Raw genomic sequence first — 24,977 nt, forward strand, 5'->3', positions numbered from 1 at the left:
ATCACAGCAACCTTGTGCTCTGAACCAGAGCTGTGTTCCTTCCTAAGGTGGTGATCCTTTTTATGTGAGTCAGGCGAGAACACTTCCTTGTTTTTTTTCATCTCTTCTTCTTTCTCGCCCCACACACATCACCCCACAAAGGTCAAAGATGGAGAGATTAGATAGACTGGATCTGAAGAGGCTGGTCAGTTTTTATATCGACCTCTCAGTTTTGAATGGACGGCCAGCTCTTCTTTGTATATGTACTTTATCCAGATGAAGTTTTCTTTGTATTAAGATCTGCTACACAATGGCCCCGAAGGAGCCTCCAGAGGGCTTTGCGGCACACTTGCCTAGGGCCGCAGCTTCAACATCTGCTGGCCAGGGGAGGACCTGTAGGTAATATCTGCAAAGTGGCCCCTTTGTCATTCCTTTACACATTTGCCAAGAGGTTTTTGTATGGTTTTAGAGGTTATGTTAAATGCTGTTATAAAGCGCAAACAATTACTCAGAGGTATCGAGGAGCTGCGGTGATACGGCAAATGCTAGCCCAGCTAATAATTAAAAAGCCACGTTTTCAGAGCCTTTCTAGAAGACGGAAGATTAGGCATTGACTGAATGTGCAGAAGAAGGGTGTTCCACAATTTCAAGGCCCCTACCACAAAACTCCTTCCGCACAAGGAGGAGCGCTTGAATTTATGGACAACAATGTACTTGGTGCACTTGAGCAGAGAAGCCTGTCTGGATGATGGCATTTGAACCTGTCTTTAAGGAATGTTGGGCCAGAATCATGCAGCGCCCTACAAGTAATGCACAGGGCTTTAAAACTAACTCTTTGATGGGCAGCCAATTGAGCTACCGGTTTAGCTGACTGAAACTTAGAGATTCCCAACAACAGCCTTGCAACCGCATTTTGGAGGGATTGTAGCTTGTTCACATACTGCAATTATATGTTGAGATTACGCCAATTGCAATAGTCCAGTTTTGACAGCGCTAAGGCTGTCACCACTGTTTTTTTTGTTTTTTTGTAGGATTGGGGGGGGGATAAAAGAATAAATCTTATTCACTAACAGAAATAAAGGCATTCACTTGATCCCAAAAAACAAGCTGCTTATCCATAAGGACACCTACATTCTTTACCTTCCTGGCTGGTGAAGGTGGCGGACCTAATTTTATTGGCCAGCAAGATGGTGTCCAAATGAAGTATCCCTCCTGAAGAGAATAACCTTTATCTTACTGTAATTTTGTTTTAAACTGTTTTTATCCATCCAGTCACTAATAGCTAGCATACAATTGTGGAACCTATGACTGGTATTGTAAGGAGAATCGGAGAAGGAAACTAAAATTTGAGTATCATATACATAAGATGTTATAGAAAAGCCAAATGATTTAATAAAGACCTCAAGGGGCGTAACATAAATGTTGAAAAGTATCGGGCTCATTGAAGACCCTTGGGGGACTCCACAAGGGAAAACAAAGGGTTTAGATTCAAACTCCTTTAGGGACACTGTCTGTTCTAGCTCACTCAGGACCGAAATCAGGAGGGACAGGGCCTTTCCCTTAATCCTAGTGACTATCGAGGCAGTCAACCAGGACTACGTACAGTCGCCAACGTAGTCAGTCTGTTAGTATTCTTATAGACAAGCAGTGATCATAGCAATTGATGCGCGGTGGACGTGAATCTGAATTGTGTCGTGGCAGTTAGCTTCAAAATCTCCTCTCGCATAAGACTAGGCTTATGCTTGTCTATAAGAATCCTAACACAGGGCTCGACAAATCCACCCGCTCGCATTTGCGAGTGAGAATTGATGAGGACGAGCTATTTTTAGGTCCTACTCGCCCTTTCTGGCGAGTAGGAAGACAAACCAACTTTTGTCCTCTGTCTTTTAAAATGGAGCAAAAGTGACAAGATAACAAGATTTAAAGGCATTTTTATTGCTCTCAAAGGGAATGAGCAATAAAGATGCCTTTAAATCTTGTTATCTTGTCACTTTTGCTCCGTTTTCAGAGACTGAGGTCAAGTAGGTTGCAGTGAGGTCGAGGAGATTCTCCAAGGGACTAGACCTGGAGGACTAGTACCATTTTTCGGATTTATCGAGCCCTGTAGCAGACGCTGACTACGTGGGCGACTGCAGAATTTGCTGCAAACCGCTATATTATTCAGATCTGGATCTGATCCTTCAAACAGGATATTTTTGATTCATCAAACACCTGACTTTCATGTTAAAAAAGATATGTTCGAGGCATATGAGCTGCACATCACACACTATGCATAGATCGCCATCTGGTGTTGGGCCCGGATGTTTGCACTTGTTTTTGTCTTGGAAAAGTTTTGGAAGTCACGAGATATGTGACTCCTCCTTTGGATGATAGTGCGCATGGGCATCTGCTCCATCTTCAGATAGTTTTTTTTTCCGCCATCGGGCTCGGATGTGTTTCTCGCGCACCAGTTTGGAACAGTCACCGATTCCACACTCGATGCGCAATCCCTCACCCTTCTCCGGTATCGTTTTCGATTGCGATCCCTAGTCGTTGCGCATCTCTTCAACATCTACGTCCTCTATTTCGGTCGTCGGCAATGGCCTTCGGGCCTACCTGGGCCTTGGTATCTGGCTCATGGAAAGGACGCCATTCAAGAAATGTCCTCAATGTGGGTCGAAATTTTATCACACCAATCTGCATGAGGTGTGCAACCTCTGCCCGTCACTGGAGCACGAGGTCTGAGACTGTGCGGCTTGTGCCTCTTTCCGCTCCAAAAAGAACATTCAAGATCGTCGAGCCCGGAGAACAATGGCTCGCTCGTCGGCATCCATTCCCGATGACATCTTCCACGAGGGCGTCGATGTGCCAGAACAGGAGCGAATCGAAGAAGGCCCCGTCAGCGCCTCCGAAGCAGATTACTCCGACCTCGAGGACATCACTCCTGGCCAGCGGGTCGTAAGTAAAGACGTCGACTCCGACCCACCCCCCCCCCCCCCCCCCCCCCCCTGCCCGTACACCATCGAAAAAGGCTTCGGTCACACCTTCACTTTTGGGCCCAGGTGCACACCAAGAGACTGCTTCCCACACCCCGCCCTCGGGCCCAGCAAAGAAGCCTACTAAGCCTTCAGGTGACTCAGGCTCAAGTCAGTCTGCCATCGGTACCGAGCGGTCACTGGCATCGAAAAAGAAAGTCGTTCTCCTCCATGCCGATCGCTGCCTCCACATCCAAGCACTCGGCACCGAAATGTACAGGCACCGCCCCATCGACTCAGAAAAAACACTCGGATCCGAGCAAAAAGCCGATCCCTAAAGCTTCGGATTCACACCCTTCGGAACCGAAAAAAGCCTCAGAACAAAAAAAACACCCGGTTCCACAAGCGGCCACAGAGACTGTAAAACATCACAGTTCCAAGACAAAGGAGCACAAAACTCTTCCAGAGTCGGTGCCACGCAAGTCAGCCGAACCAAAACGGTCGGCGCCGAAAGACCAGCCTCTATCAGAAGAGCTATTTAGACCAGACCCTAAACAGAAAACTCTTCTAAGAGACCCTAAAACTAGTCAGCTGACTTGGAGTACAAAGAGACCTTTGGATACGCCTGCACCGGCTCCACCACCTAAAAAAAGGGACATTGCCACATCTCCCCTCAGGGTCCCTTCTCCACCTCCTCCCCCACCACACCATTCTCCTACACCATCTCCTCCACCAATGGATAATGATGCCTCTGATAACAGGAGGGGGTGCGAATGATGAGCTATTAGGGGGTCCACCTTATTCCCCTGACCCCTGGGAAGATTACAGTACGCCAGATGTCCCTAATGTTCCACAGGCTGACATCTACCCCTCTAATCCTTCCCCTCTGGAGGACACAATTGGTTTTCCTCAGCTCCTCCACAGAGCTGCCCAATACGACGGGGTTGACTTACATATTGACCCTGTGGAACACTATTTCCTTATGGACAGCCTTGATAACCCTCAAAGGTCCACCACTATTCTGCCCATGCTAAAAGGAGTCACCAAGCATGCACCTGAGGTATTTAAAGATCCTGTTAAGACTAGGGTTATTAACCCCAGGATCGAGGAAAAAGTAGAAGGCTGCCCCAACAAACCCAGCTTACATTAAGGGCCCCGTACCACTAGAATCCCTTGTAGTCTCCAATGCTAGAAAGAGGGCCAACTCTCAGACATCAGGGGGCGCTCCACCCCCGATAAAGAGTCCAAACTCTTGAACGCCTCTGGCAAAAGAACCGCATCAAAGGCAGCTAACATATGGCGTATCGCCAACACTCTAGCACTGTTAGCCAGGTACGATAGGGCACATTACGACCCGCTAGAAACCCTATTGCAACACCTCCTAGACAAATATAAGGACAAGGCCAATCACCTTATACCGGAGGGAAAACTCATCACCAACACCTCCATTCGTTGTGCGCTGGACGTGGCAGATACCGCCTCCAGAGCTGTCAACACCAGTGTTCTCCTGCGTAGACATGCCTGGCTACGCATTTCAGGATTTAAACCTTAAGTACAAAGTTCCATCTTAAACCAACCATTCGATCAGGAACACCTATTTGGCCCTAAAGTAGATTCATCGCTTGAAAAGATGAAGAAGGACACGGATGCAGCTAAATCAATGGGAGCCTTGCAATCTCAAGCTCCCAGACGTTCCTTTCATCGTTCCTCTTACAAGAGCACCTCCAGAGGCGGCTACTCTGACAACCCCTCCACCTCTCATAAGACTCCCACCCAGACTACATTCACCAGAGGTTACCAGAGAGGAGGCTACAGAGGCAACCATAACAAAGGTAGAGGCAAGACCATAAACACCTGCTCTGCCTCCACCCCTACCCAATGACTTCCCACCGTTACCCCCGGCCCATTCCACTCCAGTCGGGGGAAGATTACAACAGTTCCTGCCTGTTTGGAGCAACATCACCACAGACAGGTGGGTGAGACAAATCGTTCAATCAGGTTACTGTCTAGAACTCACCTCTACCCCCCCCCCCCAAACATACCACCCAAACCGCCCAATGTCGTTAGAACATTTATCACTGCTCAAGCAGGAAGTCTTCTCCCTCTTACAAAAGAGTGCAATAGAACCAGTTCCCCTGCACCAACAAAACACAGGGGTTTACTCTCTGTATTTTCTCATACCAAAAAGGACGGCTTTCTGAGACCTATTCTCGACCTAAAGATCCCTCAACCTCTACATACAGTCAGACCATTTTCACATGGTCACACTTCAGCAGGTCCTTCCTCTTCTTTCACAAGGCGAATTTCTTTGCCTCTCTAGATCTCAAGGACGCCTATTTCCATATTCCCATTCACACATCTCACAGGAAATATCTCGGGTTCATAGTGGACAGTCAACACTACCAATTCAAAGTACTCCCTTTCGGAGTCACCACAGCACCCCGGTTATTCGCCAAGTGCCTGGCGGTAGCGGCAGCTCATCTAAGAAGACAACACTTTCACGTCTTCCCATATTTGGACGACTGGCTCATAAAGGCCAGCTCATACAGGCAGTGTGTACACCACACTCACGCCACTATTCAAGTACTCCACAACTTGGGGTTTACAGTAAACCACGCAAAGTCTCAGCTACAACCGTCCCACCTACAACAGTACCTAGGTTCCACAATCGACTCCTCAAAAGCGCTCGCTTATCCCAGTCCATCCAGGATAGCAAGCATGCAAACCCTCATAACCAGATTTCAGCCTCCACACTCTCTTCCAGCTCGAGTGTTCATGCAACTCATAGGGATGATGGCCTCTTGCATATTCATAGTGCCTCACGCAAGACTCCAGATGCGTCCTCCAAGAGTGCCTCGCACGCTAATGGAACCAGTCTCAAGGTCAGTTAACAGATCTGGTGTTGGTAGACGGTCGCACTCATCGCTCTCTGCAGTGGTGGAACACCAAAAACCTTTCCAAAGGGCGACCGTTCCTAGAGCCAGTTCCACAGATCGTCCTGACAGCAGACACATCGCTCTCCGGCTGGGGAGCTCATCTTTTACATCACACCATGCAGGGCAGGTGGACACCTCAACAGAAATTAGTCCGTATCAACCACCTGGAGTTACTAGCCATATTCCTAGCCCTAAAGGCATTCCAGAAGCAAATATCAGGCAAGGCTGTCCTAGTCCGCACGGACAACATGACAGCCATGTACTACATACAGAAACAAGGCGGGACACATTCTCTACAGCTCTCTCAACTAGCACAAAGCATATGGAGATGGGCTATACCGCAGAACATTTTTCTCCTAGTCCAACATGTCCCGGGAGTCCAAAACAACATAGCCGATCGGTTAAGCCGTCAAACGCAACAGATTCACGAGTGGGAACTTCATCCACAAGTTCAACAATTTTTTCAAATGTGGGGCCAACCACACATAGACCTCTTCGCCACACACGAAAACGCCAAATGCCCAAGCTTCCACATCCATTGTCCAAAGGCAATGCGATATGGATTAACTGGTCAGACAGATTTGCGTACGCTTTTCCGCCTCTCCCATCATGTCACTGGTGGTGCGAAAGCTACAGCAACACTCACTGACTCTCATTCTAGTTGCTCCAATTTGGGCCAGACAACCATGGTACACCACATTACTGGAACTCTGTAGTTTCGCACCAAAAACTGCACCTCTTCCCACGCCTCTTAACCCAGAACCGTGGAGAGATCAGGCACCCGGTCCCAGCTCAGCTCAACCTTGCGATCTGGCTCCTGAGGTCTTAGAATTTGGTTACCTTAACCTTCCCGCTGACTGTATGAACGTTAAGGAGGCTAGACGTCTCACCACTAGAGCCTGCTATGCAGCCAAGTGGAAAAGATTTGTTATATATTGTCATAACCCCATCAATCCCCTAGATGTGTCACATCATAGGTTACCTACTACATCTCCAAAGGTGTAACTTAGCATATATACGTCTATTAGGTTGCACCTCGCTGCCATAGCGGCCTATTTACAAAATAGGCAACACATCACTTTTCAGAGTACCTGCCATCAAAGCATTTATGGAAGGCCTCAAAAGAATAATTCCTCTCAGAGTACCACCCTCACCTGTGTGGAATTTAAACATAGTTCTCACAAGACTAATGGGTCCTCCCTTTGAACCTCTACATAAATGTGAGCTACTGTTTTTAACATGGAAGGTTGCTTTTTTAGTGGCCATCACTTCTCTTAGAACAGTTAGTGAGCTCCAAGCACTAACCATTCAGGAACCTTTCTTACAAATACATCATAAGGTTGTTCTCCAAACTAATCCTAAATTCCTCGCTAAGGTTATTTCTCACTTCCACCTCAATCAGTCTGTAGAGTTGCCAGTGTTCTTCTCACAACCACAAACAGTCGCAGAAAGAGCTCTTCACACTCTAGATGTTAAAAGAGCACTGCTTTTACATTGAGAGAACAAAACCTTTTCGCAAGACAAAACAACTTTTCGTTTCCTTCTTACCACCACATAAAGGCAACCACATCTCAAAATCTGAGATAGCAAGGTGGATTGTCTTAAATGCGTACAGATTTTCAAACATTTTCAGTTTCCCCTAAAGCCCACTCTACCCGAAAGATAGGGGCTTCAATGCCATTTTTAGGGAACATTCCCTTACATGACATCTGCAAAGCAGCTACATGGTCTACAGCGCACACATTCACAAAGCACTATTGTGTATATGTGCAAACAAAACAGCAAGCTTGTGTGAGCCAGGCTGTATTCATTATTTCAAACTACTGCAACAGATACTGGTGGTCGCTGCTAAGGAGGGAGGGGTACTGCTATATAATCTATGCATAGTGTGTGATCTACAGCTCCTATGCCTCGAACGAAAAATGCTACTTACCAGTATGCATCTGTTCTTGGCATGTAGTGCTGCAGATCCACACACGACCACCCACTTCCCCGGCTACCTTTATCTGTCCCAGTATTATCTTATTTAGATACAGCATACATTGGCATCTTCTCACAAAACGCCATCATTTCCCTGCTGGCAAAAAAACAATCTGAAGATGGAGCCGATGCCCATGCGCACTATCATCCAAAGGAGAAGTCACCCATCTCGTGACTTCCAAAGACTTTTCCAAGACAAAAACAAGTGCAAACATCCGGGCCCAACACCAGATGGCGATCTATGCATAGTGTGTGGCTCTGCAGCTCTACATGCCAAGAACAGATGCATACTGGTAAGTAGCATTTTCCTTTCTATTCAAATTGATTTTTGAGGGTCAACCATTACAAACTCCCACAGTCCTGAAGATGGTCGAATGATGGAGGTTGAGGATGATGGAGTCACGTATTGCTGTAGTCTTCAATGCAAAGTTCCACAGGTGTTTTTCACAGAAATGTCTTGCCAAGCAATGGTTACAGTTGTTTGGAGATTGTGTGGATCTAGAGTTGGTGGAGCATAGTGTTCAGCATCGACTATGGTGATGGAGGAAAGGCTGCTTGTTACTAAGCAGAACTTTTGTCGATCCACTGCGGCCATCAAAAAGACTCCTGTCGCAGATTGGGAGGCTCCTTTGGGTGGCTTCGGCATTCTTGGTCAGTAGTCCCAAAGATTTCTTGATCCGAATAGACGATTCGATCACCATATTATGTATTAAATAAAAAGCAAACATGGGGGTTGGGGTACATTCTCCAAAATTGCCCAGGATGGCCAAAGCAGTGTGGCATTTGAGGCTCCATCCTCTCATATCCCTGTTAGCCACTTCCCTCCCAGAGTGGGAAGTTATCCTGTCAAATATAGGAAATCTACGAATGGAAGATCAGCTTCCAAGTTCTCGTCCACTGCTTTTGCTGATGGGGCTCCCCAACCTCCCACAAAAATGCAAACTGTTTAAACGTCATCTCGAGGTACCTACATCCACAAACCCTTGGCAATGCCCTATGGATTTGTTAGTGGGACATATTAGCACACACTATTTCGACGACCACCTCTGATTCAGCAAGTGCTTCGAAAGGTTCTTCAGGTGCCGGTGATGTTCATTAGTATTTCCCTGATGTGGGCCCAGCAACCTCGTAGTTGTCCATTCACTCATGCGAAAAGGTACGGCATCTAGGTGAGGTACTTGCACCTCAATCCACCCACTTTTAAATTTGGGGCAAGAGTTCCTAGAATTTAGGTATTTTCAGTTCATCAAAGATTGCATGGCATTTGTGAAGGAGGTTAGAAAACCTAGAATACACATGCATGTTTAGCAGTTCACTGGTGACGCTTTGGCATTTACTGTACCAACTAAAGCCCTTAGCCTTCATAGTTCAACACCTTGTTTGATACCTACTACACATTCCAAAGGCGGAGCTGGTTTACACATCCATATGGGTACATCTAGTAGAAATAACTTGCAAATCGGAATATCTGCATGCCTTCACAATTATCATTAAGGCCTTTATGTGGGGGTCTCATTACAGTAATCCCTCCTAGACTCCAACAGTCTTCCTGGGACCTTAATATTGTCCTGAATAGACTTATTGGAGCACCCTTTAAGCCACTCTATTTGTGTTTACTACCGGTTCTCCCCTAAAAAGTAGTTCTTTTTTTTTTTTTTTTTTTTTTTTAAAACCTTTATTCGTGCATCTTAAAAGAACAAATACGGGCCTACAACCGTCAGGCCGGCCACGATACAGTAAAGCACTGATACCCACATTACATCCCCCGTGCGTCAACGGTCAAGATTAGCAACGAGTTATGAGTTACATACTGGAGATATCTTTGACACCCGGGGAAGGAGAAGTGAAGGTTAATTTTAAGTTTTTAAGATAATTTTATCAGGGAAAAAAAGGTCAGTGAAGGATAAGAACAAAGGAGATTCGAGTCCGCAAGATAGCTTCACCACACGGGAGAGCAGCAACATCAGTAAAAACAACAATGGAAGTAAAATCTCAAGCAGTGAGGCGGTGCAGAGATATAACAGGATAGTCACATGAGCAAGTACGCACCCCTCCAGAGCCGCCCCCACTCGATCCACCCCACACCCGGACCCCGAATCGAGGCAAGTAGAGCACAGAGACATAAAAGAAAAAGGCCCATAGAACTAATTAAGAACAGAGTATTACCCCCCCCACCCTACACCAATGCGGAGGCTACAGCCTGCCCCCCCCCGGCATAGTGCCTGTCGCCCAATGAACCCGAAATATAGACAAGAGAGAAAGTAGGAATAGAGTAAAGAAATTAAGAAAACAGAAAAGAAGGTGGGGAGGAGCCCACGGGACACCAGAGCGCCCCAAACCATCAGCCAGTTATGGCCTCCACAAACTGAGAGCCCACTACGCCAAAAAACTGCATGCGAAGATACCATGTCACCACAATTTAAGCGAAGGAAGACAAGTCGCGACGAGTGCGCACAAAACATACATACAGTTCCAGTCCCAGGCCAGCCCGTCCATGAACCCTGGCGATAGAAGTCAATCTAGCCCTGGCCCGATCGCGGGCTTGGGATTAAACCAGCCCCTACATGAAGGCCCCGTGTCCCGAGCAGACAAAGACAAGATGGCCGCTTGTGAGAAGATGGTGAAGTAGGATCACGAAATGGCCGCCGACCATCTATTGAGGTCACTCTTTGCACCACATAAAATCCAAACCTGGCAAGTAAAGAACAGGAGTTCCACAAAAAGGAAGCAGTAGGCCACCGCGGACGGTTCCTCGAAGCCGTTAGGTGTCGCTCAGCAGGATACTCTTGCGGACGCGGTGAGGCAGGCAACAATGAAGCAGGCAGCCATGACCAGGGGGACAAAGTATCCGCAGTTGAGGTGGAGAGCGGTGGATCCCGGGTGCCGGGAACGCCGGATGAAGGCACCAGTGTAGCACAATCATACACCGCCGTTGTGTCCCCGCAAGAGGACAAAAGCACCGGGAGACCCACGCCCTGTGGATGACAAACAAAGCGCTCACGACCCGCAGCCGACAGTATGGGGTCAAACCGCTCACTCAGCGCCTGCAGGCCAGCGCACATTTGTAGTTGAAAGTCCCGCAGGACAGCCAGAACGGAGCCGCATGTCAGCGGAAGCCGGGCCCCCACATCGGCAGCAATCCGGGACGGCACTGTGGAGCTGGTGTCCGGAAGAGGGAGGGCGAAGTGGGCAGCGGGCGAGACCGGAGTATCACCCCCCAGCCGCGAGCAGGCACTCAACGCCATGTTTTGCCGCTGTACGTTGCAAAGGCCAGGGGGGGGGTCGTGGCAAGGAGTCAATTCCCCTCAGGTCTACGCCGCAGCAGGGAAGGCCGACAGTCGCTTCTCTTCTCGCAGGTTCTCTTTGCCGCCGGCTAGGCAATAGGTGAAGGGGGTCAGCAGCCTCCCACAGCGCGGTCCTCAGAGCGGGGCAGGAGACCCGCCGCACCGGGGCCCACCCCACAGCTCCAGCCCGTCAGGCACAGGGTGCAGAAGGTGTCCGGCCGTCTCTCCCCGGGCTCATCCGGCAACGATCCGTGGTGCGAGGTGAGATCGGGACCGCGGGGCTCAGGTTAGCGCTAGCTGGTCCGGTAACTGCGGAGCTTCCAGGGGGCCGGCAAAGGCCATAATGGCGCAGGGGTTTAGTGCAGAGGACAAAAGCACCCACAACTCGGGCATCCGGGCGGGCTGAGACTCCGGGAAAGCGGCAGCGCGGTCAGCGCGTCTTCGCATACGTTGCACCTCGAAATTCGGCGAGGATGGGCATCAGGATAGTAGTCCGAGGCCACGGGCCGACGGAGCCGGGCGCTCAAGCGTCTGCTCCGGTCGCCATCTTGGCTCCTCCCCCTAAAAAGTAGTTCTTATTGTGACTATCACCTCTGCCTGAAGGTAAGTGAAATTCAGTAGAAGGACCCTTTATGCAGGTAAACAAAGACAGAGCTGTACTACATACACACACACTTGGGTTTTTTGCAAAGTAATCTTGCCATTTCATGTTAGACAATCTACCGACTTACCTTTGTTTTATCTCTGAACCACAATCACTAGTGGACGCTCTACACTTTAGATGGACACCGGGTTATCATGCACCATGTGGACTTTATTTGCCCATGAGGAAAACAAGCAACTTTTTTGATCTTTTTTAACAAGTAGACTTTGACAACTGTATCTCGAAGGCAGGACTTGGTGCATTGTTGGATGCTTTCGACTTATTGCAAAGCTAAATGTACATTGCATACTGTGGGTAGGGCACATTCCATTGTAACAAAACAATGGCATTCCCCCGGTATTATCCCTCTAGCAAATATATGTAAGGCTGCTACTTGTATGCCTATCCACATATTCATCAAGCACTACTGTGTGGACATTATACCTGCCAAGAGGCACAAGTCAGGCAGACAACCACTTTAGGTTATTGGTACTAATTTTCTTAAATCTTTCCTGTTCTCATTTCCTTGTTCAGCGCCTAGGCCCTAATCTCATTCATAGTAAAACCTTGATTGTTCTCTTCTTGTAGGGAAAGTTCCAGGCCTTTTATCAATATGCAAAAACCTTCAACTCTGATGACTTTGACTACGATGAACTGAAAATGGGGGATTATGTCTTCATGCGGTGGAAGGTAAGTTACATTTTCCATTTTATTTTTACTATTTTCTTTAATTTCAATCACAACTCGTGTGAAATAGCAATACTGCCAAATATAAACCCTTTTGTAGATCTGGATTGACAGTGAGCAACAAAAATGGAGCTTTATGACCTACTGCTGAGTGGGGCTTAGGCTCTGCGTACATGTTGGTTTCTTGGAGTACAGCATTTGTTTGGGCATAGGTTCTGTCCTGTTCCACTGAAAGTGCTTGTATAGCATTTTTTGACTTGTGGGAAAGGGTATGCTCAATGCAGCAGGACTGCGTTTGTTATGGTGGCAAGTCATTTTTTTGGATGGTCCCAACAACTGTAATTTGCCTGCTATGCTGCTGTACCATCAACGCGATTTTGTGCTGCAAAATGTCACTGCGTTTATCATTTGAAATGACGTCCACCACCTTGGAGTGGAAAGGTGCATAGGTGCACGCTAGCGTGGTGACAATAAATCATGCATGCAGGTGCATAAAAATGATGTGCCAGGAGCATCACGATGCACTCCTTCTTGTGCAATGTCATTGTGCCTTTGTTACACATGCTATCTGCCATCTTGGATCCATAAAAAAAGTGTTGATCACATCATTCCATAGGCGTCCCATTCGCATTTGCCATCACACATGCACGTGCATATATCATGCTTGTTTTTTTCTCTCAAAGCTGCACAGCCCATTGGCTTTGCCCAAGCGCCTACTTATCCCATTCCATAATATCTTTTTTCCAGTGGGCTTCATTTGGACGGCTTGTTCAGTTATGGTCAGATGTGATCCTTTGTGTACAAGCTGCAAAATAGCTCAAACAGTGGCATTTATCATAAATCTTACCTGAATGTTTTAATAATTTGATTTTGTTATACTTTATTGTAATCTATATTTGTTTACCTTCTGTAGGAGCAATTCTTAGTTCCTGATCACACCATCAAAGACATCAGTGGGGCGTCCTTTGCTGGTTTCTACTACATTTGCTTCCAGAAATCTGCAGCATCCATAGAAGGCTATTACTACCACAGGAGCTCGGAATGGTATAGAATTGGCAGTTTGTCTGATGTTGTTTTTTTTTTTTGCATCTGTGTAACACCATAGAATTTGCAGTTTGATGGAGGAGGTGCTCTTATATGAACAGTTTTGCAGCAAATAGCTTTGCATCAAGGAACACTTGCTCAGCCAGAAATGTGGCCTAACTGCTAGAGTGGTCGACCTCGAAGCTGGGGAACAGGGTTCAAGTTTTGACCGGGACGCTCAACATCCTGCGATTCTGGGCAAATCGCTTAATCTCCCCGTGCCCAACAAAAAATCAATGTCCATTTGTAATGCAACAGGTGTTCATGTAAAGCGCTCCAATACCTTCAGGTCTAGTTAGCACTATATTAAACTTGAAAATATTAAAAACAACTTTGAAAAGTTCAGTAGCAGGCATAGTAAGGGAATGTATGCCTGGTAAAGGGTAATAAAGTGCCCATGGACATTTGCTTTTCCCACATCTACTTTGCATAGATTAATCTGCTGAGTAAATCACCAGGATTTAAGGTAACAGTTTTCCGATGCATTACAGCCTGCCTGCTGACTGATAAACCTTTTGTATGGCATAGAACAAAAAAAAATAATCACTTTAAAATATCAGTGATAGGAAAGATCTCCCAAACTCCATAATAAAATGGTAGCTGACTATCTAAATTTGTTCCACGCACGAAGGGTGGTTCCTTTAATCGGTGGGGCAAGTTTTTGAAAAAGAAAATGCAAGATTTTCTACTTAAAAGTTGTATTCTCTCTCTCACTCCACTGTCTTTACTCTGAGGCAGAGACTGGTACCCCCTTTTAGGTTTCTCTTGAGACCGCGCTGCCACTTGTGACAATCTGTTTCTTAAAAACCGAAAAAAGGACTTTCAGCCTGCCCATTACTTACTATTGGTCAGCTTCATTGTAACTCCTATGTTCCAGGCATGAGTGGCTGTAGATACGCATTCTGTGCTTAGTCCTGTCATGTAGTGTTGGGCCGGATGTGTGTGTTTTTTTTGCTTCTAAGAAGTCTTTCAAGTCGCGAGGTACTGTAACTCCTCCTCTTGGCAATAACGCGCATGGTCATCAACTGCATTGTTAGTTTGTTTTCTTTGCTCTTTTCGGTTCACACGGTTCCTTCCCTCGCATCAGTATTGTAATTTAATGTTGTCTCCTTACTTTTCGTCTTGAATTGTTTTCTGATTACTTCGCTCGAGCGAGGTCTGGGTCGACTGCAGCTCCTCCTGGGCTTCGCCCATTGGGGCCTGTTCACGTCTCTCTGTCATGTCTCTCCACCATGTCTTGGCAGTGTTGGAACGGATGCCATTTCGATACTGTCCTCGCTGCCATGCGAAATAGCCCTGGACTGAACTTCATAAGGCCTGCAGTCTCTGCCTCTTGCTGGTACACAACGAGGCTGCCTGTGACACTTGCAGCTCGTTCTGCTCTGAAAAGACTTGGCGACTGTTGCGCTCGTTGACTCGAGAGTCGCATAGGGTCAAAGGTGGCAGCCCAGAGCTCTTCGGTCCGGAGGACGTCCAGGGGAAACAACACCCACAACTGAAGAGGTTTTCTCCCCTGGAGAAAGTTCTGGCTCCGACCTGGAGATCGAGGTCCTTCCGCTAGCTCAGCAGTCTGAGTACAGCAACCCCTCCTCCTCGACACCACGCTCACCCGAGCAGCCTTCAGCCAAAGGGCACTCGGCCACTCGAACACCAGAGACAGGCTTTCGAACTGCTGCTGGCTTGGGGCCATGGTCCCGACTTACCGCTTCGGACTCCCAGCCCAGCACCGAAGAAGTCTTCGAGACCAACCACTTTGACACCTGCACTGAGCCGACCCTCATCACCGACCGGAACCTCTGCGCTGAAACCGAAGGCACCCTCTGAGTAAAACTTCGGCGTCGACCAGCAAGTCCGACTTACTGTCAAACCGATTCCACATAAGGTGTAGGAGCAGCTCAACACGATGCAAAAACACCTGGTCATCCTCCCACACATAGGCCCAATCTTTGCCCCTCCCTTCAGGCCCTGCTACTCCACTCTTAAAATGTCAGCTGTGTTTTGAAGAGGCCTTGTACATTTGGATTCTGGCAAAACATTGCAGGAAAGCGGATAAGGCTACCAGCTTACCCCATGCAGGATCATCACCTCATCCACCACTTCACCCTCCCTGTCTGCTTCAACAGGGGACCCCCTTGACTTGTACACAGTGTAGAAGCTACCCTAATGAATTAAAGACCAATGTAGTACCTCCAATCCCGTTTAATTGTATGGGATATTACTTGGTATTAAAATGCTGGAATGTGGGGGATTAGGGGAGCTACTAGCCCCTCACCAATGTGATAGTTGTCAACATGTTTCTGCCTATGCTCAATATCAAAGGGCAGGTTCTGCTGAATTTCCGGCTTAAAGCCAGAGATCTGGAGCTATGATAGCCTGCGTAGCAGAATGCTAAAATTGAACCCTCTGACAGCGGTGTCATCTGAATCTAGGGCACAGCAAATAGGTGTTTGAGATCAGCTAGCCCTCCAACTCCTAATCCCATTTTCTATGCTCCTAAGGGAAGTATTGGAGGAGCTCCTCCATTTTCACCCAGTGGGTACAATCTTATCTTGCAAGAAGCTCAGCAGAATTAGCAATGCACCAGTGGTTGACAGATTGCATATCCACCCATTTCCCTGCCACATCCATGTCTTTGCTTTCCTAATCTGATTGCGGGGCATCCTCGCTGGCCTGAGAATTGGCTCATTTACGGACAGTGGTGAATAACGGAGAATTGGGTGGGAATTGATCGCGAATATAGATGGGAATCAGAAGGGGAATCTTTACATTTTTGATCCACCCTACATGTTATAATCTTAGTCCAATAGGGTTTTTAAAAGTGTCAGGGGTGTGACATAACATGCCCTTGAGCATTAGTAGGTACTAAGTGGAGCAGCAAGTGGAAGAGAGGGGTTTGAACAGGAAGTTTTCCTCGAATTGCTTAGTGTGGAGTTCCACCTTATGAAAGGAGGCATCCCTACAAATGAGTTCCCAAAATGATGTGGTAAAATCTAGAGGGGAGGGACAGGCAGTAAAGGTCTGAGTCTGTGTCCCCTGGTGTGTCTACATCATAGGAGTCCTATCAGTCACGCTGTGGGGAGTGTTAAATGTGATATCCCCCCCACTTCTCCTCCCCGTGTCAGAGTGTGGAGTCCCCTGAGGTGTGAAGTCAAGGGGGTGGTCTTACACACAATATTCAGGGGCCGGAACTAGAGGCTACGGGGTCTGTAGGGTAAGTTGGCCACCACATTTATTATGTACACACTGTAGAAGCTATCCTAAAGTTTACTTGTATTGCATTACCTTGTCCCTACAACCACTCTATAATAGGAGTGTTGGGCACATCAAAATTTGTGAAGGGCTATCCTCACACACCACCAGGTGTCCTGCTTCATCATAGGCAGCCCTCACTTTGTAAAAACCCGTAAAAGAGCGGGTCTACACCTGAAGACAGGGAGGCACTTCTAATTATTGGAGTGGGGTCCCGTGAAAATAGTGAAATAAAAGCAATGTAGTACCCCAAATAACGTTTAATCGTAGGGCGTATTACTTGGTCTTAAAATGCTGGAATGTGTGGGAATAGGGAAGCTTTTATCCCATCGCCACTGTGATCGGCGTCAACATGTTTCTGCCTATGGCTCTATTGAGTCCGCGGCATCCTTCAGAATGAAAGTCGTGCCCCTGTTTTTTCAATATGACATTGGATATTGTCTTTGTTAGGGCGACCTATGTCTGCCTTTAATCTAACGTTGTAGTTCTGAGAACTGTGAATATATAATTCTTTTAAATTAAAATACGTGTTTCTGTGCCTTATTTGTAAATTGCAAAACACACAAGATGATGGATGGAATGTTGCACATTGGCAAAACATTCACCCCCAGTCACAGGTCTGTGTTTAATCCGTCGTTATTTTGCTCACCACACCACCCCAGTTCAGACATAGCCATATGCAAATCAGTCTTGACCGTGTGCCTCATGGGAACAGTCCAGCCCGAGCTGCCAAGCCATGTCTTCCCTGGACCAGAATCAAGCATCCTAGGACCGGTTTCGGGGTTTCACCCCTCTTCAGCCAGGATAGCTTGACTCCAGTGGTGTAGAGAGCACGGGACCCACGTCTGAGCATACCCTTCCCACATACGGCTAATAGCAAAACACACAAGATGATGGACGGAATGTTGCACATTGGCAAAACATTCACCCCCAGTCACAGATCTGGGTTTAATCCATTGTTGTTTTGCTCGCCACCCCAGTTCAGACTTGGCAGTTCGGGCTGGACTGTTCCCATGAGGCACAGGGCCAAGACTGATTTACATATGGCCAGGTCTAAACTGGGGTGGCATGGTGAGCAAAAGAATGATGGATTTAACCCATATCTCTTGACTGGAGGTGAATGTTTTGATTTGTTATGGAATCAAGCTATCCTGGCTGAAGAGGGGTGAAACCCCGAAACCGGTCCTAGGATGCTTGTTTCTGGTCCAGGGAGGACCTGGCTTGGCAGTTCGGGCTGGACTTTCCCATGACGATCCTGTCGTTCTCAGGTTTTCTGTGGTTTTCTAGTAGTGCCTCGCGGTTGTTGTTTCTTGCTCTCTTCTTGGCTTTTTTAACTATTTTCCTCGGGTAATGGTGTGTGACCAGTTTTTTTCCCCTAATGCATTTGCTTCAAAGGCCTCCAAGGTGGAGCCATTCCATCTCAACTGTAGGAACTGCCCAACGGGGAGATTTTGTCGGAACAATCTCGGCCCAAACCTTTCGTACAGTAGTAGGCTGTTTTTGCCGGTTGCCTTGTTGTGAACTCCTTGTTTTTAGGTCTCGCCTATGCAGTGCGCAAGCACTGCATAGGAGACCTTTAGCCGCCGTGCAGTTCTTTTTCCAAAGCACATACTCGTGCTTGTGTTGGCATACAGCTTGCGGGTGTGCGCAGAGCCACGCGCCACATGCTCGAGTATGTGCTTTGGCAGCCATGCGCCACAAGTACGTGTATGTGCTTTGGAAAAAGAGCACACTCCCGCTTCCCCATTCACGAACTTATCCGCGCATACTTTAAAATCGTCCGCATTCGTGAATGCGTCTTGCTTTTAATTCCGGTTTGCTTCATACTTTAAAATCGTCGGCATTAGTGAATGCGTCTTTTGCTTTTAATTCCGGTTTGCTTTAAAAGCCAGCTTCCCCGCGCGCACATACTTTAAAAGACCTAGCCTTACAGAAATGTGCTTTTATATCTAATTTCCTTTCAAACCATTCTATTTTGCTTTGGAAGCCTTAGTACGGCTGTTTTTGTGTCATTTTTGGGGGAAATATTGTCCGCATTAGTGAATGCGTCTTTGGAAATATCGCCACCATTTTTTAGTTATGTTGTATTTTTATAAAACTTGTCGTGTGCTTGGGAATATTGCCATTCGCCCAATATTTGTTAAATGGATGGTTTTGAAAAACAAGCATTGGCATAGCCAATAGGTCTGCCTTTGGGACCTTATAAGTGTTTAGCCATGCAACAGTTGCATAACTAAATACTTATAAGGTCCCAAAAGCGAGACTTATTGACTATGCCAATGCTTGTTTTTCCTTCTTGGTCCATAGTGATTACCAAGTTCAGAAAATGTGCTTCCTTCCTACTTATGGTAGATGTGAATTTCAAATGTCTGTCCTTGTGTTGACCCACTCTGCAAACTCAGTTGCCTGGTTCTTGCTGCCATGCATTATCAACACCTCATCCAGAGTTTAATCTGTTCTCTGTAGGCGTTTTCTAGGTTGATAATGTAGTAGATCTGAAATTGGTGCAAAAGTGCTTCCCAAACATGTGCCACGCACTTGATGGTATGTTGTTCCCTCATATTCAAATACATTCTCAGTTAGAGCTGGTTCCGCGCATTCCATAGCAAAATGTCTTGGGGTCATGAATTCCCATTCCGTCTCCTCTAGTATATGTTCAACCACTTCCAATGTGCGCCTTTGGGGATACTGGTATATAATGCTTCAATGTCCATTATGATAATCAAGCCTTCAGTGGTGTTGATTTCTGTGTCTCGAAGCAGACAAAGTACATCCTTTGTGTCCCTTAGATAGGAGGTAGATGTCTTAACTATAGGCCTGAGGAACCAGTCGCAAAATTGTGACACGGGTTTAAAAACTGACCCAAGACTATCGGTCTACAAGTAGGTGCCATTCTTTTTTTGTTAATCTTTGGGAGAGTGTAGAACCTTGGTGTTTGTGGTGTGTCAGCAATGAGGAAATCTGCCTCATGTTTTGTAATCCAATCTTGCATGAGGCCTTCTTCTACCATAGATTTGATTTTGCATTAGTCTCATTGTAGGGTCTGCCTGGAGGACTTCATAGTTATCTCCATCAGATAGTAGTCTGGTGCATTCTGTATCATACATGTTCCTGTCCATGATTACTATTGCACCACCCTTATCTGCTGGCTTTATCAATAGTTCTGTGTTCTTGAGGGTTTCAGGCACTATTCTCTCGCCTTTCCTCAAATTCTGGAAAAATTTTGATTATCACAATAGACATCGAAGCATTATATACCAGTATTTCCCCAAAGGAGCACATTGGAAGTGGTGGAATATGTACTACAGGAGACGGAATGGGAATTCTTGACTCCAAGACATTTTGTTATGGAATGCGCGGAATTAACTAACTGTGAATTGTTTTTTTTAAGACGCTGGAACAACATAGCATCAAATGCGTGGCACATCGATGGGAAGCACTTTTGCGCCAAGTTTGGCTTTGTTGTATGTGCCCTAATTTGAGATCGACTACATTTTCAACCCAGAAAACCCCTGCAGAGAACAGATTAAACTCTGGAGGAGGTCAACAATGTGCTGATAATATGGCATGGCAGCAAGAACCAGGCAGCTGAATTTGCAGAGTGGGTCAACACAAAGGACAGACATTGGAACTTCACATATACCATAAGGTGGTAGGAAGCAATTATTCTGGACCTGGTAATCACTATGGACCAAGAAAGAAATTAAAAAAAAAAGAGTTCACATCAAAAAGGCAACCGACAAAAACAGCCTACTATTGTACTAAAGTTTTCATCCGAGATTGCTCCGACAAAACCTCCCTTTTGGACAGTACCTACAGGTGAGATGGAATTGCTCCTTCTTGGAGGCCTTTGAAACACAGGCGAATACATTGGGAAAAGAACTGGTCACGCCATTGCCCGAGGAAAATGGTAAAAAAAAGGCAACAAAAGATTGAGAATCAACAACCGCAAAGCACTACTAGAAAACCTGAGAACGACCGGATCGTCTGCGTAACCACATATACTCCGATTTCAACCAAAGTCCAAAATATCATACAAAAGAACTGGAGCATCCAGAATGGGGGCACAAAACAATGGTCCCAACCACTTTTTGCCTTTAAAAGAAACACAAGCATACGTGATGAAATGGTCCATACAAAACACCACTACATAAAGCTCAGACCCAAACGACATTATGTAACACCCACCGGCTGAGGTGCCACTGCTCATGTGGTAACTGTGTAGCATGTCAGTTTACTAAAACCACAAAAGAAGTCGACATTAAGACAGGCAGACCATGGATTTTAAAAGACCTAACTAACTTCAACAGTGGAAATGTATTATACCTTATAACCTGCCCATGTGACCTGCTCTATATTGGAATGACCACTCAAAGTAAAGATACAAATTAGAGCATGGTAGCAAGATCAGGTGCAAGAAGAATAACCACTCCCACTCCATTTCCTAGAAAGAGGCCACCATGACCTAGACATACAGTTGGTAAATTTGGAGACAATCGCTGCAAGCTGTCAAGACACCCTGAAAAGACTTCTAGCATGTGAACAACGATGGGTGTGTCATTTGAAAACCTGGGAAAATGGACTGAATGATGAAATCCCTTGGCTACAGATAGGATGAAATATGAAAACTATTCTGTGACATTAACACATATTAACACATAGTTGCAAAATGTAAAGGTCTGTCTGGAAATGAGGTATGGCATAGACTACTCCTAGTGAAAACCTGAGAATAGACTTTTTAATAAGACCTTTGCCCACCTTAAGCACAAAGGAATCATGATCTCGTAATACACCAGAACGATCCCCACACATGGATATACGAGACAGGATACAATATGGAGTGAAGCGGCAAAAATCTCGTTATGCAACCATAAGTCTCAACGATTAATTGTTGGCTGATAACATTACCTGCATATAAAGAAAGACCCAAATGGCAGAGACCGCTCTAGCCACTTATAGTGGTACAATGGTGATCCCGTATAGTGTATATTCTCATTAGCAGTAAGAAATGTTCATTATTTTTCTTGTATCATTTAGGATCCCCGCATAACCACCATATTGTGCATAATAATGACACTAGAACGGGATAAAAATGTAGCAACATTGAGCGTTTCAAAACACCATCTTATTACCAACAGCAAAGTGTTATACTCCACTGTACTTGAACCCATCAAATTCCATGACCTCCGAAAGCATGCAATGTTGTCACACGCCCACAGTGGCTATATATGGAGTATTTGGGAGTCTGTGCACTATGCCCCGTTAACCGCCACGTCATTACGTGACCACCAGGCGGCCGCATGGGACACCGGAAAGGAAAATCAACAACGTGCAATCTAAAACAGGCTGCAGGTGTTAAACTTCCAGCGAAAACGGTACATCATTACGTGACCTCCAGGTGGGCACACAGGACACCGGAAACAATAGAAATAATTACCGCGCTGTATAAAAAAAAATAGGCAACAGGTGTTTCTCATCAGCCCTTCCTGCGAAAACGGGACACCAATATATACGGCCGCTAGCCTCCATTGTGACATCGTCTGGGAGAAGGAGCGGATGTCTGTAGGTGTTAGGCAAGGGACGCACCTTGAGGCAGTAAGAGTGTGCTTGAGTATGCATGAGTAAAGGTACGCACACAGTTACATTTTTACTAAATATTTCAAACTCACATTGCTACTTTCAGACTGCTTCTAACTCAAGCAGCTGGTGCTAACAGAAGATTCCAGTGCATAACGCCTTCTTGAACCAGATCGACAATGTGTATACCACAGTGTCTGGTAAGTCTTTGTGACCACCCATTTGTTAGTCTCCGATTTCCTGACACACCCTATCCTTATTCTAATTTGTTTTGCCCTTTGTAGGCTGTCCCCTTGCATCCTACTTTCCTGAAGAAGGCCCGTTGCGACCTTATTCCTGATTAACCCGCCTCCTAGGGTCGAAACATCGACGCTCCACACCCGCTCATGTCCTATGGTTTCATTACCCCAAAGCTTAAATAGGTCCTGTGCTAGGGTTCTGTGAAAACATGTAAAACAAATTATAGAAGGACAGATGTTATTTGAATCACTCATATTACTGTTGTACAGTCCCCCTTATTGTGTATAATCCTTTTATGCTCACTATCACATTTTCGCCTTACTCGATTCACATATCCACAAAATGTAACCTATTTGTCGGAACAATTTGTTTAACGTTTTTGTGACCGCCATATATACAAACAGAAATAAGAATCTAACTGTTCAAATCACTTGATTAACATTATTTAGTGTTTCTTTCATTCATATTAAATGTGGCATATTAAGAAATTGTTCTATCCAACAGAACCAATTGTAGTATTTTACGGACTCAAAAGAGCCACAGGCATAAACGTGTTGATGACTATTACAGTGGAAATGGGTTAATAGCTCCCCTATTCCCCACTTTCCAGCATTTTAATACCAAGTAATACGCCATACAATTAAATGTGATTTGGGGTTCTACATTGGTTTTTAATCCACTATTTTCACAGGCCCCCACTCCAATAATTAGAAGTGCCTCCCCAACTTCAGGTGTAGGCAACTCTATGAAACCGTTTTTTTAGAGAGCGAGGGCTGCCTATGATTAAGCATGACACCTGGTGATGTGCGAGGACAGCCCTTCCAATTTTTGATGTCCAACACTCCTTTTATAGAGTGGGTATAGGGACACAGTAATGCAATAAAAGTAACTAACTTTAGGGTAGCTTCTACAGTGTGTACATAGCAAATTTGGAGGACCGCTCACCCTAGAGTCCCTGTAGCCTCTAGTTCCCTCCCATGGATATTTCCAAGGGTCTGTGTGTGTAAAAAGACCCCCTTGACTTCACACCTCAGGGGTCTCCACACTGTGACACAGGGAGGGGGAAGTGGGTGCGGGGAGGTGATGACACATTTGGCACCCCCCACAGGGTGACTGATGGGACTCCTATGATGTAGACACTCCAGGGGACACAGACCCAGACCTTTACCCTGTCTTTCCCATCCCTCTGGATTTTACCACATCATTTCGGGAACTCATTTGTAGGGATGCCTCCTTTCATAGGGTAAAAGTCCTCACTGAGCACTTAGAGGAGAATTTCCTCTTCAAAACCCTCTCCTCCACTCGACTCTCCACTTAGTATCTACTAATGCTCAAGGACATTTTATATCACACCCCTGACACTTTTAAACACCCTATTGGACTAAGATCATAACACGTAGGGTGGATAAAAATGTAAAGCTTCCCCTTCTGATTCCCATCTACAATCGCGATTAATTCCCACCTGATTCTCTGGTATTCACCTCAGTCTATAAATGAGCCAATTCTCAGGCAGGCGAGAATGCCCCGCCATCAGGTTAGGAAAGCAAACACATGGATGTGGCAGGAAAATGGGTGGGTGTGCAATCTGCCAACCACTTGTGCTTTGCTAATTCTGCTAACCTTCTTGCAAGATATGATTGTGCCCACTGGGTCAAAATGGAGGAGCTCCTCCAATACTTCCCGGAAGAGCATAGAAAATGGGGTCAGGAGTTTGAAGGCTAGCTGATCTCAAACATCTCTATTCGTGGTGCCCTAGATGCAGCAGACACCGCTGCCAGAGGGGTAAATTCTAGCATTCTGCAATGCAGGCGCTCATGGCTCCATCTCTGGCTTTAAGCCGGAAATTCAGCAGAACCAGCTGAACCTGACCAAGCTTTGGGGGGGGGGGGGGGGGGGGGGGGGAGGATATGGAGACAGTGAAACACAGGGGGCACTTCAAACACCCACTCCCTACAAGTCCTTTCACCACCCACCTTAGCATGGATGCTCAGACCACCTTCCCTTAAGTCTGCATGTCTAATCATCGCACCAAGGGGTTATTTTAGAGTGTCCTATAGGGGCAACAATTCCAGACGCAAGGGTAGCTCCCCAGAAGGAGCTACAACCGCCATCAATTCCTGACTTGCCTCTTCTTACCCCACTGATCACCCAGCATCTGTTGGGGGTCACCTCAAGGCTTCTTTCCCACATGGCAAAGAATCACCTTAGACCAGTGGGTGTTAGATATTATCCAACATGGGTATTGTCTAAAGCTCCCTTCCACGCCTCTCACCATTCCACCTCGCTAACACACTTTCACCAGAACATCAATGGCTGCTCACAGAAGAGGTCAAAGCCCAACGCCTCCTCCAAAAAGAGGCTAAAG

General features: G+C 46.3%; 1 protein-coding gene across 1 annotated transcript in view; it reads left to right on the forward strand.

The window, feature by feature from the left end:
• Positions 1-24,977, forward strand: part of GID4 (GID complex subunit 4 homolog) — a 139,248-nt gene that overhangs the window by 50,481 nt on the left and 63,790 nt on the right. Inside the window, exons 4-5 of the mRNA XM_085628960.1 lie at positions 12,365-12,466; positions 13,377-13,507. Coding sequence (XP_085485086.1) covers positions 12,365-12,466; positions 13,377-13,507 — 233 coding nt within the window. The remainder of the gene's footprint in view (positions 1-12,364; positions 12,467-13,376; positions 13,508-24,977) is intronic.

This window comes from Triturus cristatus, chromosome 10, assembly GCF_964204655.1.
Source record: "Triturus cristatus chromosome 10, aTriCri1.1, whole genome shotgun sequence".
Classification (NCBI taxonomy): domain Eukaryota; kingdom Metazoa; phylum Chordata; class Amphibia; order Caudata; family Salamandridae; genus Triturus; species Triturus cristatus.